We start from the raw sequence: 17,488 nt of genomic DNA on the forward strand, positions 1-17,488 counted from the left end.
ATGCAACTAGGTATTTATAACAATTATAAATTTAACCTATGTGTCATGCTTCATGCAATGTCCATTCATTACTATACATAACTTTTATTTGCATGTAATGAACTAAGCAAACATGCTTCCATACACCCTTATACTATAACACTTCTAATATAAAGATGATGCATGTCTATGCTTTATGCATGCAAAAATATCTCTTATATTATATGATGCATGAGCATGCTCTTATGTAATTTAAATCATGCTTCTCTAAATCATAACACTTATAATAAAGAGATGGTGCATGATCAATGCATAACCTAAGGTGGGATTTCTTCTATATGGCATACCATATGACATATAAATAAACATACATTCTATGTATATTCACAAAGATTAATGGACTGGGATGAACTGCCTCAAAAGCGGAAATAAAAAGTCTATCTGTTACATTTTCCATCAAGTAAACTGGTTCACAGGCGAATGGGTCTTGAACCACCCGGGCGAAGCTCCCATTGTTTAGTAAATGCGACCGGGTATACATGTTCGTTTAGCTACGATCGAGTACTAATTACTATGCGATGAAGCATGAGGTACCTGATCGTTTAATGCACAAGACATTAACTCGCGATTCTAAACGATTGTTTAGACGACGACGTTGCTATAAAGCATGATCGTCTAGACGATCACATAACAAGCGCTTGAGTAAACATCTTACTTCGCGATCGTGTAGTCAGTAACTAAGCGATGAAGCTTGCTGAGCTACACAATCGTCTAGTGCGCGCACGTCAACCTACTCCCAAGTATCCAATACTCTATGATCATTTACCCCATCGTTTACACGACCCGACCAACGCTTGGTCGTCTTCCTCCTCGAAGAACAGCAACTCATTGCCTTGAAGCCACAACACGAACGACTCAATAGACTCAAACACTTTGAATTTACAGACTCAGTAGCAGTTAATACGTCCAAAAATATAGGGGCCCTTACAATTAACTTCGAATGTAAAAGAATTTAAAAAACCAGAGGCTTCATCCCAGAAAACTCCATTAATCCACATCCACAAAACATTTAACAATTAAACAGAGTGTAGACATGCTTTACCCACCGAAAAAGTAAAAGATATTCTTTACATCAATGAATTTGGAATATCAGAACCTGGCTCTGGTACTAATTGAAGGAACTCTTATCAAAGAGTACCTCTGAGTAGAAGCAAGATCGTTCAAAACTCATTGTGATAGAATTACCGCATTCACAATCAAATAGACTAGTTATGCATTAACAACAAATTACAAGCATGCTTTGAAACTTTAAACAACAAAGAGAACGAAATACATACTAGTTGAAGAACTTTTTTTCACAGAAATCTCGCTCTCGCTCAGGAAGCCAATATCACTCTCGTTGAGATCGTCAAGGCAATCGTCCACCAAATCATTGTCGTTTACCCATGGACGGACTCCTCAAGAACTCGGCAGCAAGGAATACACCACCACTCGGAACCCTCAGTATTCTCAGAATGAGAATCTAGGAGGTGTAGGCTCTATTGGATTTGATAGAGGGAAGGAGGAAGAGACAATCGTTTACCACGACCAAGCAAGTGGGAGATATCGGGTGTCTATCGTATAGACGGATGCTTGATCATTTAGGTAAAGGTAGATGATCATGTAGTAAAAGGGGCGAGATCGTATAGACGATCGTTTAGTAAAACGCTTGGGTGCGTGATCGCATAGAAAGAGCTAGACGATCATTTAGTAAATTCTATGCGATCGTTTAGGAAAAGGCACGCGTGTACACGATCGTTTAGTAAACACTAAGCTATCGTGTATGCTCTTGGTTTGTTATGCGATAGGCAGTGCACTACTCGATGAGCAAATGTCTGATCCTTTGCAAAATGAAAACAATTTTCATTTTATCCTTCAGTTACGAAAATTGAATGCAACCTTCCACTAACTCATTCGATTACAGAGAAAAAATCGACACAATTATCCCATAATTGTTTAAATAAAAAAATAAATATAATTTTATTATATTTATAACCAATGGTTTAATATCATATCATATACAATATATTAACCATAGTCATTTTCTCCTCCACTAGATATAAATCATATTTATATCATTTTCCTCCAATTAATGTATCTCATATATCATGTCAAATATATCATATATAATTGACCCGCTTAATTATATCATATATAATCAAACACTCTCTTGTCAATTTGAACATTTCAAATTGACCTAAAAACTTATTCTCAACTTGAATCCATTGAGCTACCAAGGGGACCTTATGAACCTATGGCTCGAAGCTTCAACGGTACGTGAATAGCTGATTAAACTCTTTAGCCACGAGATCCACCATTCGTTAACTGCCAGACATTCCATTAAAGATCGACATCTGCATTCTTCTCACCACAGATATATTTTTGTGTCCATCGGATATAACTAATCAACAATACGATAACCTTTCACAGATGCTCGTAAGTATAGTTGAGCCAATTTACTGTTTTGCCTCTATAGTTACATTTAACTTCTTAAGTACCAATGATCCCTCTAATGAACAATACAACATACTCCTACTATATGTGGACACCTCTCGGGCCATAAAAAGGTGTGTGGGGCTACATCGTTCAAGCCCCGGGATCAGTCCTTAAGGAAGCAATCTATCTATTTATCCCTACTTCGAGGAATGAGTGAATTTCATCTTGTGTAGCTGAGTTCCCAGCTCCCAAATTAGACGAATCCCCAAAGAGGTAGGTTTGAGTCGGCGATTTGGTCACTCGCATCCATGCAAATCAAAGGATCGCCCTTAAAGGCAGGAGTTCCCAACTCATTCAGGATTGAGGTCATGTTACCTATGGCCATCCTAATGAAGTAAAGTCTCTGTCATGAACAACGTTATATAACGAGACTAAAACACTACTTAGCCCTGCTCGTATGTCTCCACATGAATGATCAGGATCAGACCATCTGTAGCAAGTCACAATACTTGTAACTATTCTACAAAGTGGGTTGCATCCATAGCGTTACCAGGATAGGGTTTCCTCCTATATCCATATATTACAAACCATTTTGGTTATCACTTAAGACATGATCCACTTGTATGTCTCCACATACATGCTCAAGTTACGACGAAAATCATGGATCTTAGTTTATTGGTTTGTGGTAAAGCAAATAAAACATCTAATATTTCACAGACAATAGTGAATAAAATATCAAATATTATTACATCACAAGTGTTTGTTCAATATTGTGTTTACAAACTATAGGACCCAACGAGAGTTTAGGGCATCATCCTCAACAGTTATATCATTCAACATTCTAAGAAAGAAGGTTGATGGAACGAACACATGCACAGTGGAAGAAAAACGGATCTAAAGTACTCTAATTAGGTTAATTACAAAGATAAGCATGCAATTGAAACAAATAAAAGGGGATACAACATTTGTAGACTTTGAATCTTCTCCAAATTAGCTTCAATCTCCTCTGCTCATAGACCACCACGAGAGTCTTCCCGAATATTCACTGGTCTTAGAACGGGATGGTGAGGATGGGATCCGATGAGTGACTAATTTGGAGAGGAAAAGATTAAGTCTTTGAGAGAAAATTGTAATGAGATTAAAACATAATCTCATCCAGTTCCACTATGGCCAAGAGTTTTTTAAAATTCATTAAACACTTCTTTTTAAAGAACATTATATGCAAACACATGCAACTTTGAGTTTTATGAGAATTTGACACTAAATAATCCACTAACTCAAAGTGGGATTTAGTGGGACAAATGTCTTCAAATGAAGACAACACTTAGTCATGAAAAGTTGACATTTCCACTCATAAATGTTGGATCTTTCTACTAAGTTGGTCAAAGTTTGACTCTCAAAGTCCAAAGTCAACAAATTTGACTTTTTGACTTTCAAAGTCAAAAGTCAACAATTTGACCTCTTTACATTTTTTACCTAGTCAACAAATTGACTTTTAATACAATTTTGACAATTCTATTTAATTTTAAAATTAATTTTAATAATCAATTTTAAGATTAAATTAATATTAATATTAATTAATTAATCAAATAATTTAATTAATTTAATTTAATATTAAATCCAACAATAATCCCAATGAATATGAATCAATATTCATAATCTTGATATTTAAATCTTATTTAAATATCTCATATTTTCTCTCTCTTTTTATCTTTAAATTTCACAATTAAACATTAGATTAAATATATCACAAAAATCGAATTTGAACACTTCAAATTTGTTTGTCATACTATTCTAATGTTTAGTCTGATATGAGCTAGTAGGGGACCTCATGGACTTACAAATCATGGGCTCTAATGATCCGTGATTAACTAGCTAAACTCTTTAACCTAATTAACTACCATTCGTTAACTACCGAGTCACTCCACTAAAACTCAGTAGTTGCACTCCCCTCACTATAGATATATTATGTCTACTTGATATAACCATGATTAGTAAGTTAACCCTTCATAGGTGGTTCATAATAGCAGTTGGGTCAAAAGCTGTTTTACCTCCAAGATTATATTTTGCTCTTTATGTCCCACTGATCCTCTAATGAACAATTGTTTTTTGATCCAATCACTAAACCGAGTCCTTCTCGGGCTAATGAGAGGGTGTAGTCCCTTATTCAAGACCCGGAGTCAGCACTTAAGAGAATAACCTCTCTACTATCCCTAAAAGCGGGTAGGAGTGAATTCTGTCTTGCATCTTATGTCCCCAGCTATCTACCCAGTCTTACCCCTGAAATGGGAGGTTTATTGAGCCGACGCTATTGAGTCAACCCTCACCCATGCAAATCTAAGGATAATCCCAAATAAATAAGAGTTCCTAGTTAGCTCAGGATTAAGGTCAAATTACCTAGGTCATTGCTTTGAAATAGTCGGTCTTAAACAATAAACAGCGTTATAAAGTAAAAGTGACTTATTTGTTGGTCCGATCTTATGTAAACTCATTGCATAGGATGCCCCCACTTCTCATGTCAAACATGAACGAATTAGGATCACTTCGTTTGTAGCACTTTACAACAAATTGTAACAACTACAGAGTGAGTCGCATCCAATAGTGTTACCAGAATAAGGTACCCAGCTTTATTCGTATACTATAGACCATTTTGGCTATTTACTGAACTTGATCCACTCTTTTGTTTCCATATAAAGTTCATATATTCAAATAATAGCCATGAATCTTTAGTTATTGGATTTAGTCTTTATAAATGCAATTCACATATTCAATAACAGTTTTACTGAATAAACATCAATAACATCTTTATTGATAATAGAATATATTTAGCATTACAAACTGTGAGTTTTAGAACATACAACCCAACAAATGAACATTCTCCCAATACGATTTTAACATGATAACTGGGTTGTGGCTGATCGAAAAAATAGTAGAAAGAGAAACAAGTGGTGAGAGGATGCGAGATCTCATTCTTGGACTGAAGGATCCAAATGAAAAGGATGGTTCCTGTAGGATGTAGAGACCACATTTGAGAAGTTCCTATGACCTATGACCTGTTAATTCATATGACTCATGCTTCCCAGCCCCAGATATTTTGTGGAATGCATAAAAAAAATGGAAAAGCAGTCCTAAAACCAAAAATGAGGAGTGAATGATAGTATATACATTCAGATCAAGGATTTCTTCAAAACACTTGAGTAGAACACATGGGTATTTGGGGACGTGAGTATTTCTAATAGTACCTCTATTAATTCATACACGATCGCTTAAGATTATCAAACGATCATATATAAATATTTAAATTACCAAACTATCATTGAGAGAAAATTCTAATCAATCGTATAGAAAAGTCTTAGCGATCGTGTATAAATTACCAAACGATCATATAGATTTTTGTAAATGATTGTAGAGAAAAGTCTTAGTGATCGCGTAGAAATATCTCAAAGATTGTTTAAATAATTCTACATGATCGTTTAGAAATTCTATAGGATCATTTATAAATAATTGAACAATTGTTTAAAAATTACAATTTTGTACTTATATTTTTCTTTGTTGGAACATAATATGGATCACCTATTGATGCACGTGCATCAGAAGCTATACTTCAAACCTGATATCTGCAAGTATCGATTTATGGTGGTTGATTCAAGCTTCACGGTATGGTATTTTCACATATTTGTTGAAATTGCTCGTCATTCAACCACGTATTTACATATTTATTTTCCCCAGTATGCTTTGATGGAGCTAGAGGGAATTGCTTCTAAGATCCGGTCAGAAGGTGCTGAAATGGAGGGTGACAAAGTGGCTGGCTGGTTGGATCATAAAGCACACATGAGGTTTTGGGTGGACTCTCGCTTCTTTATTGAATATGTACTTGGACAATTTGAAGAATACAAGCTAGCATGGACGAATGTTGACTTCATATTTGGGCCAATCAACATCAAACAACTTTGGCTCATGCTTGCCATCAATCTAGAGAGATACACAATCTATGTATTTGACTTCATGCCAATCTACATCAATAGCGACATAGTTGATGGTTATCTTCAGCTCGTGGCTGGAGCAATACTTTCGATTTTGATTTCTGTCGGATTTGACCAACGACATTAGAAGTTCAAGTATAGGCAATGGAAAGTGAAGAGATCAAATGTGATACTCCAAGAGAGAAAATCTCTAGACTGTGCCATTTTTTGTACTAAATTTATAAAATATTGTGCAACTAGTAGTGGTAAGGCTAGTTTAACACAATCTAATACGACATTGTTTAGGAAATAATATGCTGCCTAGTTGTGGGAAAATAAATATTCATGCTAATTGAATACAAATTGCACTGTACATTTGCGTTCAATCGAATAATAATTAACAAAAAGATCGCATACAATTAACTAAGTAATCACCCAAAACTAAGTAAATGATCGCACATGAATAACTAAAAGATCGCATACAAGTGACTAATCGATCACTCGAACTAAGTAAAGGATCACACATGAATAACTAAAAGATCACATACACATAACTAAGCGATCACACAAAATTAAGTAAACGATCACACATAATTAACCAAAAGATTGCATACATATAACTAAGTGACGCATAGAATTAAGTAAACGATCGCACATGAATAACTAAAAAATCGTATACATATAACTACATCGTGTACACATTATATATCATTGAAAGTTGAGTTCATTTCTGTCTTTTGTCTCGTGACGTAACTTCAGGGGACAATCTACGACTTCAGGAGATGTATTTATTTTGTTCGAAATGTTGTAAGACTTCACGGGAGAAAAGACAGAAATGAAAGGAAATTGCAAAAACCACCATTGAACTATGAATTTGGTTACAATCACACCCCTGAACTTTCAATTTGATCGATTACCCTCTTGTAGTTTCAAAATGGTTGCAATTAGGTCCTTTTGTTAAATTAAATTATTCTCTTGTAGTTTCAAAAAGCTATATGATCGTATAGCAAAAGCTATACGATCTTATAGCTTGTGCTATGCAATCGTTTAGCTTTTGCTATATGATCGATTATACAAAGTTTCTTCCAGATGACTGGAACAGTAGAGATAGAGTTGAAACGAAGATGAAAATGTGTGATACGACCGACGATCAACGAATGACGTCAAAGACGAAGGGAGATGTTAAGAGAAAATTGAAAGGAGCACTCGAATGCGAATGTGAATGGGAATGGGAAAAAGCGCGCTTATAAACGAGAAGGAATAGATGCTTCTTTGGTTTTAAAAAGTTAGGGTATATCTGGTATTTCACATGTGGAAAAGGCTAGTCATAGAAAAGTTTTTAGAAAAAGGTTATCCATAGAATTATTTTTATTTTTATTTTTAGGTTATTTTATGAAAATTTTCAATTTTGTAAGTGGGTTAAAAGCAAATTGTTTCTTTAGTAAAGTGATGATAACTTTGTCAAATGAGTATAGGGGTACCAAAATAAGATGCACTCATCTTGCTATAATCATATCCAATCATATACTAAACACAAATTAAAAAATATTAAAAAATAAAAGTTTGGAACGTAGAAAACTGTAACTGAACTATGTATTCACCATACAAAAAAGGGTGTAACTCGAGATACACTTAAGTATTTTTTATGCCTTGGACATGGAAAATTTTTTATTGCTAAAGTGATGTTTCTATTCTCATTCGTAATTTGACATGTCATCAAATAATATATTCATTTATTTTTCATTTATTTCTGTGGTCCTACATAATTATTAACTACTATTTTTGTGTAACGATTAATGGATGGGAGATAGTATGACAAAAATTTCATACAAATGTAGTATTATAATCTAAGTGTAACGACCCGATTTCCTAGGACTTTTATTAGGTCGTTACTATATGCAAGCATAAATCTCAAAACGACTCTCTCATAAATTTTAACTAAAATCAAAATAATTTTATTAAATAAAAGTTTTTGTATAATCTAAATAGGTGAAAATATTTTATTAGGGTTCCCCTTAAATATAAGTTTAAAATAAATTTCATAAAACTTTATAAATAAAAATTTCAAACAATGGAACTCTAAGTTCAAACATCAAGACTAGAATTTAAAACATGAAAACATGAGTGGAACTATCTCTCTGGTCTCAATGACACGGTCATGTATTCCTTATGTCATTCGTCGATATGTTCTCGCTCTTACCTAAAAGCATAACATAATGATGAGTATAAAATACAAAGTAAGTAACCTCACTACCAGGGTCAGGCTAAGCATTTATGTCCAATAAATGCAACATTCTAGTGGGACATACAAAAACCTCTACTTATCATGGATGATTATCTAGTGAATAATTTAACCCGGCCTGTCATCGGTAAGATGTACCCACAAACCTCTGGTGAAATCTCAAAAGAGTTAACTAACCTCTGGTGAAGTCCCGAAGGAGATCGCTAACCTCTAGTGAATTCCGTAGGAAACATAAACCTTTAATGAAATCCCAAAGGAGATCACTAACCTTTGGTTAAATCTCGAAAGAGATCACTAACCTCTGCTGAATCTCAAATGAAACACAAACCTTTACTAAAATCCCAAAGGATATCACAAACCTCTGATGGATACACGACTAAGGGTAGAGACAACTATCACTAACATAAATATCATGCATCATAAGACATATCCCACACATGAACCATAACATAAAGCTCATACATCCTCATATATGTCATATAAGATCTAGTTCATGCTCATACATTCTTGTAAAATATTATCGTCCAGTACAAAGACGGTTCCAATAGTAAGATTACTTACTTTGAACTTAAGCTAGATAAAACTCTGCATGCAATCTATCTCTCTTATCTAACTTCTAGAAATGCTTGTTGAGAAGAAGAAGAAGAAGAAGAAGAAGAAGAAGAAGAAGAAGAAGAAGAAGAAGAAGAAGAAGAAGAAGAAGAAGTTGTCTTTCTCAAATAACTAAATATCTTTAGAAGCTTTTAAGAGGAAAATCTTCACCATAAAAAGGAGAGTGAGACAGACCCTAAAAAATGTGAAAGTAACAGAGATTTTTCTCTCTAATTGACCTCCCTTTAGAATGAAGTGCATAGTTGTATTTATAGAAGAAAAATAATCGTAATCCTAAATTATTTGGGATTTATAACTTGAAGTAGTAGATTAATTAGGGTCCCGTTTGGCAACCACTTGGTTTTTTGTTTTTGTATTTGAAAATTATGCCTATATCATCAACGTTTCTTATACTGATTTGCATCTTTCTCAAGTACAATGGTTGATTTTAGAATCAAATTCCAAATACAAAAACAACTTTTTGAAAGTTACTTTTTTTAGTTATCAAAATTTGGTGAAGAAATTTGGGGTGCAAGTAGTGTCCATAAGCTTAGTTTTAAAAAACAAAAGCCAAAAAACAAAATGGTTATCAAACGGAGGTAGTAGATAAATTAGATTTCATTTTTTAATATGACACTTTATCTAATTAGAAAATCTATTTTTTTTATAAAAAAAAATCCAATAATTAAAGTAGTAGATAGATTAGATTTTCTCTTTGAATAAGACATTTTCTCTAATTAGGAAATCCATATTTTAACTAATTAGAAAAAAAAAATCCATAATCTAATTAATTTGGAATCCATATTCTAATTGATTAGAAATTTTACAATCTAACTAAATTAGAAATTCCATAACTTAATTAATTTAAATTAAATCAAAATTTTTCTTATCAACTCAATTTAAATTAATTATCTTTTCTAATTTGGATCCGAACTCCAAAATTAAATATGATAAAATTTAAAACCACAATTTCCTCTTTTTCTTCTTAGATTTCAAATTCCTTTTAATTTCTAAAATCCTAATTTTTTTTTATTTTTTTTAATTTTCAAATTCCATATATTTTCTAATTCTTTTCATATTTTTGTAGTGTTTTTTTTTTATTGTGAGAGTTTGATTCATATGATCAATAGATCATGTGAGCCACTTCTGGATGTCTATCCTCTCTTAATGAATATTTTCATCTATGCTACTCGTTCTGTGATGTTGTATTTCGTTTTGTGAGAAGAGAATAGAATAGATCCGCTCATGTTTTATCCCGTTGTTCGCTTCGAGTTGGAAGTTCAAATTTACATGTCTACACTTGTGGTGCTGAAAATAAAGTTGTTTAACTTTTAACAATTTTAAGCTTGTTCAAATTTTTTAAGCACTTAAAAAGTTATTTCTAGACAGGTCTTTAGGATTTTAAACAATTTAGTCTATGTATTTTTCTTTTTTAACAATTGTGCCCCTGTTAAATATATTTTTGATTGTTAAAGAGGTCATAGATAGGTAAACCAAACATAAACTTCATTTTTTACAAAGAAATATAGGCTTCACTTTGATTGGATAGAACTAAATTGTTACATGCTAAAATTTAAGAATTAACTTATTTCAAATTTTAGATTATAAAGACTTAATTGTAACCTCCTTTGATACTAACTCAATTGATTCAGACATTGTTAATAATATGTTTGGGAGGGATTACAAAATGGCGAAAATCAATTTTATCATTTTCAAAATAATTATAATAATGGAAGGCCCTAACATTGAAAATTGGGTTAAAGAAATGTAAAATTAAATGTTATATTGATTTTAAATTATAGATGATTTAAAGTGTATTTTATAATGATTTTGAATATGATAAAAATAATTTTAACTATTTCAAATCACACCCAAACATTTCTTTTTAAAAAAATAAAACACTTCAAAAACATGCAACATAAGTATCATTGATATATGTATATATATATTTAAAAGAAAAAACCACATTAAAACAATTTAGCCAATAAATATATTAGGGCTCGTATTAATTTAAACTCCACGTTCAAACGGAGAGATTTCTTTCTCCGTCGTGTGTTTTCCCGCCCATTCTTCCGAAACCAATACTCCCATTTTCTCTGCTTCTTCCGGTAGGTTTTGGCCGCCAATCTTAACTCCGTCGCTCCATTTCTGTTCCATGTTATATATTTCCCAGCGTCTCACGATTCTTCAACCGTCCTCCAATCCTTTTTATCTCTTCCAGTGAAAAAAAAATGAGTGCTCCTATGGAGATTTATTTGCCAAACCCTCCCTTAGAAGCCCAGATGTCTGAATCAAATGGCGTCGTCTCTGAATCAGCTGCTTCTCCTATTGTTAATGAAGAAAAAATTCTCGTTTCAGGTACTTCTCTAACAGTTTCTGTGACATATTGTCTCAAACATTTTTATACTTGTTTTCAATTTCCGAGCTTTGAGGTCTGTCTCGTACTTTCCATGAATGTTGTGTTATATTTTAGTCGAGGCGTGCTTAAAATCCTCCAGCACCGCACGGACTGAAGATGTCCGGTTGGCCATTGAGAGGTATGCTGCTCGAAATACGTATTAAGCCTTCTGATTTTTAATGATTTGGTTAGGGAAATTAGATTTTGGGTTCTTTTTTTCCACTTACTCTCTGGAATTTTTTGAACTTGAAGTGTGCTTAAGTCAATTCACAGTGCTTGATGATGCGGTTGTCAATTTTGTGTTTTCGAATTTGCAGAATGCTTGAGAAGAGAAGTTTAAGCTATGTTGATGGGCCCATTCCAGTGCCGCTTGATGACGCTTTTCTCGCAGAAAACGTGCAAGGAATCCGAATTTGCGACTCTGGTATTCTCTTTTTCAATTTACACGCACCACTGTTTAAGCATAGAGGTTCTGAAGGGAATGGAATGTATAAAGGAGTTAATAACTTGAATTATTTAGAAAGTAGTAAATTTTGTCAGTTTTGTGGTTTATAGAAGTACTGGAAGAATTAGCTAACGAAGTAATCCATCCGCTTGTGGTCCAAGGGCTTAAAATGCTTGAAAAATGGAAAATTTCTTAGCAGAGAGAATGATTATTCCATTAATTTCTGTCAGCGGCTATGAATCAGTGGACAGGGTAGGTTTTCATTATTCTAGTTATGATGCTGGATTTGTGTTTTTGGTAGATGACGGTGTGCAAAACCATGATATCCTCCTATTCTGGCAAGTCAAACCTGTTGTTCATGTGTTTCAGGTGAAGTTCACTCAGTCATTTATACTGGTCTTCTTCCGCACTCACTATATGACTGATATTTCACTGCATTAGTTCAATTCTTTGTTATAAACTTGTAATTTTTTTTGGTGCACGAATGACCGCCTTTTTTCCTTAAAAATTCTATGTCATAAAATGACAAATTTTATTATTCACGATATATGATATTAATGCTATTCTACATTTCTTGGCCTTTATTTATTATTACTTTCTTCATTTCTATTATGTTGGGACTCAACTTTCTCTTGGTGTAGTTAGATTGATGTATATTATTTGTGTATTGCTCGTTCAGCTTAGTGAAGAAGGACCCTGCGAGGAACTTGGTGGGGAAGGACAGATTTCTAGCTTTAATGAATGGATACTTCCTGCGAAGGAGTTTAACGGCATGTGGGAAAGGCAAGCTGTCACTTATTTGTGTCCTTTTACGTCATTTATACCCAAGCTTCCTTCTGACGAAGCAACATTTTCAAATTCATCTGCAGTTTAATTTTTGAGTCTGGTCTCAAGCAGAGGCTTCTGCGATATGCTGCTAGTGCTTTGTTATTCACTGAGAAGGGTGTTAATCCATTTTTAGTGTCATGGAATCGGTAAGGGAAGCCTTTTCTGTTTCAGCAATAGGATGGTTTTCAGAATTTACATGGGCGGATATAAGACATAACGTTGATTGCTGAATCGTTTGTAGAGTTCTCTGTCATTAGCATTCTTATTTTTTACTTTTCTAAAACTCAAGGAATGCTAACTAAAATCTAAAATTTATCCTTGGGATTGCATTTTATCTACCAATATTTGTTGTATGCATTTACCGGGTAATAAGTCGACTCCGATTTTATACTCTTTTACCTTTTTGGCATGAATTTTTACATTTTGGAATGAAGCCTACAAGGGAAAGACATCTCTATGCAAATGGAAATGGCCCTCCAAAATTTTAATCTAAATGTCAAACTTGCGTGAGAAAATCTCGAACTTCATCTAATTGATGTTGGCATCTAGGCCTCCGAGATTTTAAAAGCGCTACCGTGAATTCAAGGATGCTTTACCATGTTTTACACGATGTGCTTGCTTGCAGTCTGTCAAGAAGACCTAGACATCCGAGATGTTAATGTATAATTCTCGTCTTTTTACGTGCTCACAGGATTGTCCTATTACATGGACCTCCAGGGACTGGTAAGACCTCTTTATGCAAAGCACTGGCTCAAAAACTGTCAATAAGATATCTGTCAAGGTTTGTTGGTAGATTCTATTGCTCCAGTATTTATTCCATATTAATAATATAATGAGATTCTATTGCTCCTGTCCCTTATTATTTATTAGTTTCATTTCCATTATATTCAGATACCCACATAGCGTACTCATTGAAGTTAATGCACATTCACTGTTTAGCAAATGGTTTTCTGAAAGTGGCAAGCTGGTATGGCTTTCTTCATCATTACATGACCTGCATCCTTAGTTAATTTTCATTTCATTCTAGGTGGATACCGTTTTAAATTTGATGCAGCGAACACTTTTTGTTTGTTGGGTATTTTGGCTCTATCGTATTCAAGAATACTTGTTTCCCTTAATAGGTCGCAAAGCTATTCCAGAAGATTCAAGAGATGATAGAGGAAGAAGACAATCTGGTATTTGTTTTGATCGGTGAGATTTACTTTGGAAGGTTGTTAATTTCATTCTGGTCCTTCTTCTACTTTATCATTTATATTTATATGTTTTGTGGTATATAGATGAAGTGGAGAGCTTAGCTGCTGCTAGAAAGGCTGCTTTATCTGGTTCAGAACCTTCAGACTCCATTAGGGTATGCTATTGCCTTTTGTTTGGTCCCTCTTTCCACTCTTAATCACCCTCTCTGACCAAAAGAAAGAAAGGAAAAAAGAAAGAAAGAAAGAAAAAATATGCTATAAATTATAGAGGCCAGTAGCTTTGTAACTCAGCTGATGCATATAAAATTCCGAACTGTAATATCACAGGTTGTCAATGCGCTACTTACGCAGATAGACAAGTTGAAATCGTCACCAAATGTGGTGATCCTGACAACTTCCAATATAACAGCAGCTATTGGTGAGTTCACAATCAAATGACAAGTAAATATTTATCTTCGCAAAATAAAATCTTTTTGGTAGCGTAATTACAAGTTGGATTGCAAACTTTTATGGACTGTATTTGGAAGTTGGCAGTTGGCATACTATTCTGAGTGCAACTAGTTATTAAAAAAAATACTCAAATCGTTCCAACTTTTATACTCTGGAAGCTACAATTTCTCTTTCTTGAGCAAAGATAAAAACAATCCCCAAGTGTGTAGCCAGTAGCCCCGCTCTAAATCTTCCAATTGCCACTCGTTTTCTTTTCTTATTTTCAATTTCCATTTACTCGTACTTAAAATCTTTATACTTGAATTAACCAAAATCTGGGTCGCAGATATTGCATTTGTAGATCGAGCAGATATTAAAGCATATGTTGGTCCACCAACTCTTCAAGCGCGTTATGAAATTCTAAGGTCCTGCTTGCAAGAGCTTATACGCACTGGAATTTTGACTTCTGAGGTCCATGCACATTTAATAATTGCAGCTTTAGCATCGCTTTTGGATTCCTTGGATTCTCGTTGAAATAGAGTACATAGCCCGTAGGCATTCATGATTCTCACCATTTCTTAATTTCTTAGGGTTATGACCACTCTATGCTTCCTAACTATGCTGGTTTGAAAGAGAAAATAAGCATTCCAGAGACTGCGAAGGTTGATGTACCACTTCACATCTGCCAACTATTGCTTAAGGTTGCTGAAGCATGCGAGGTCTGTGACAAAAATCTTGCGTGCCTAATGATTCTACGAGTCCTTGAATGGCCCTTGAATTATTTGTTGAATTTTGTTCACAGGGTTCTAGCGGACGTTTTCTAAGAAAGCTCCCATTCTTGGCTCATGCAACTCTAGCCAATCCACGTACTGGCGACCCTTCAAAGTTCTTGTTCGCAATGTTGGAAACGGCTAGGAGGGACCGAACAGAGTTACCCGAATGAACATGTTATCATTATTTAGAAGCTTCTTGTGCTTGTAATTGATGTTGTACGGATAACATTTACATATAAAGATCTAAATCTGTTAATCAGTTGTAGAAGCTGACGCTACTTGAAAAGCCTACTGAAAATACTCATTGAGAGTTAATGTCAGCTATCCATTGCGTATACCGTTACGAGGACTCTTTCTGAAACTGTTGCATTGCAGATTTCCCTGTTGTTTCCCCTTCCCCCCCCCCCCCCCCCCGCCCCACCTTTTTCCCCTTTTTTTCCCCTCCCCTCTCTCTTCATAACCCCCACTAAATCAACTTTTTAAGACGGACAAAGCTATATATGCAAATGATGTGATTAAAGTTTTATCCATGTTTGAGATCATAAGGCTTCATTTGTTTTATTTATTATTCTATATGGTCAGTTAAATACATGGACTATTAGGTACAAACTTGCAAGGAGAAAAAGCAGAAAAGAGAAGGCCTACATGCCATAACATGTGAGAGGAGGAAAGCCCAAGAAAAATCGGGTTCACTTTGACACAACCGACCAAAAGGGAAAAGAAAGGGGAGCCAAGAATTTAAACTACATAGATAAAGACCCTTTTTTGAAGGGTCGTCTTTAACAGAAAGCCCAGCTTTGAGGTATCATGCTTTGCCTTAACTGGACCCTCCATTACACACACTCTCTCTCTCTCTCTCTCTCTCTTCCCTTTTCTTCTTTACCTGTGAAAACGTGCCTTTCCACTGTACATTAAAGGGAAACATGCATGCGGGAATATAAAGATCTTAAGAGTCTCCACTGTGTGCGTGTTCCCATTGCAGGCTTATAATATCAATGTTTTTCTTGTTCTTGTTAGTTTGTTGATGTTATAGAATCCTCTAGTGGAAAATTATATGCATCTGAAGAACTAACTCTTTTTCTCTCTTACAGAAATAATATCTGCTTCTTCTGTCTGCTATCTCTCGCCATGTTTCTTGCTTTCAATAACGGTTCAAGGACGAAGCCAATGAACATTCTTGCTGCAGTAGAGAAGCCACAGACAGGTTTCTCTTTCTTGCAGTCTTTTGAAATTGGAAGCTTTGTTTTGGTTGTTCCAATAATGGTTCGAAAATTTAGACGTCCTTGTAAGCAGAGTGTTATAAGAGTTCATTGATGATCTCATCCTTTGCAAAGGGGAATCCAGCATCCTGGTCCGATTCATGAAGAGTTCTTTCATTTCTCATCTTTAAAACATGCATACATGCATACTTGAGTTTCTACTCCCTTTCTTTCTATCAATTATGATCTATTATCAGATCTGTAGTAAAATATATATAGTTATGTTATTCGCAACTGTTTTGTTTATATCAGATAATATATATTAAGGTATTGAGTGTAATTTCTCTGCATGCATGTCTGCATCTGCAGCTGATTGATATAATAAAAGTTTCTTCCCATTTTCGGTTTTCCTTTACATTTTATTGCATTTAACCCTTCTCTTCTCTCTCAGCTTCTTCTTTGTTTTTCTTCTGGTCTTGAATATATATGTTCATCTTCTTCTCTCTTTGGTGCTTGTTCTTTCCCATGGTTGTTTGAAAGTGTAATTCTTCTCTTTTGTTGGCATCATTTTGAACTGCGATACAATATAATCCAATCAAGCTAGAAGAAGTCTCATGTGAACCTAGTTTTGTTTTTGTTCTATATTTTTCAGTAGTCTAGAAGTAGACTTGCAGCGAGATTAGATAATATTTGTCGTAATGCTTTGGCAACCACCATATTGATGTGATCAAGTTCGATATTTTAAATTCTCTCTTGCAAATGACAAAAAAAAAAAAAAAAAAAAAGCTTAACATGGTACTCCGATGCTATAAGTAACTTTACATATTTTATGAAAGATCTAATTGTTAATGTTAGAATATACCAAATATATATCGTAACACTTCTGTGACTATCACACCGATATGATCAAGTTCAATATTTTAAATTCTCTCTCTTACAAATGATTAAAAAAAAAAAAAAAAAAAAAAAAACTT

General features: G+C 34.2%; 1 protein-coding gene and 1 long non-coding RNA gene across 2 annotated transcripts; both read left to right on the plus strand.

The window, feature by feature from the left end:
- The first annotated feature begins 11,284 nt into the window (after positions 1–11,284).
- LOC120082835 (pachytene checkpoint-like protein) lies at positions 11,285–15,650 on the plus strand. Its single transcript, XM_039038167.2, has 15 exons — positions 11,285–11,357; positions 11,471–11,607; positions 11,723–11,786; positions 11,965–12,071; positions 12,394–12,461; positions 12,772–12,875; positions 12,962–13,066; positions 13,612–13,701; positions 13,812–13,887; positions 14,042–14,111; positions 14,198–14,268; positions 14,441–14,531; positions 14,889–15,013; positions 15,133–15,261; positions 15,345–15,650. Exons 2-15 carry the CDS (start codon positions 11,481–11,483, stop codon positions 15,483–15,485), a joined length of 1,368 nt encoding a protein of 455 aa, XP_038894095.1. The 5' UTR covers positions 11,285–11,357; positions 11,471–11,480; the 3' UTR covers positions 15,486–15,650.
- Positions 15,651–16,123: 473 nt separating this feature from the next.
- Positions 16,124–16,929, plus strand: LOC150034649 (uncharacterized). The gene is made up of 2 exons (XR_016531117.1): positions 16,124–16,278; positions 16,407–16,929. It is a non-coding gene; the product is annotated as an uncharacterized LOC150034649 (long non-coding RNA).
- The last annotated feature ends 559 nt before the right edge of the window (positions 16,930–17,488 follow it).

This window comes from Benincasa hispida, chromosome 8 (assembly GCF_027475165.1).
Source record: "Benincasa hispida cultivar pf3 chromosome 8, pf3_genome.v1.1, whole genome shotgun sequence".
In the NCBI taxonomy this organism is placed as follows: domain Eukaryota; kingdom Viridiplantae; phylum Streptophyta; class Magnoliopsida; order Cucurbitales; family Cucurbitaceae; genus Benincasa; species Benincasa hispida.

Coding starts and splice junctions, on each gene's coding strand:
- LOC120082835 (XM_039038167.2), top strand. CDS start 11,481: ATGAGTGCTCCTATGGAGATTTATTTGCCAAACCCTCCCTTAGAAGCC. Junction 12,876..12,961: donor TTTAACGGCATGTGGGAAAG/GCAAGCTGTCAC, acceptor ATTCATCTGCAG/TTTAATTTTTGAGTCTGGTC. Junction 14,112..14,197: donor TCTGGTATTTGTTTTGATCG/GTGAGATTTACT, acceptor TGTGGTATATAG/ATGAAGTGGAGAGCTTAGCT.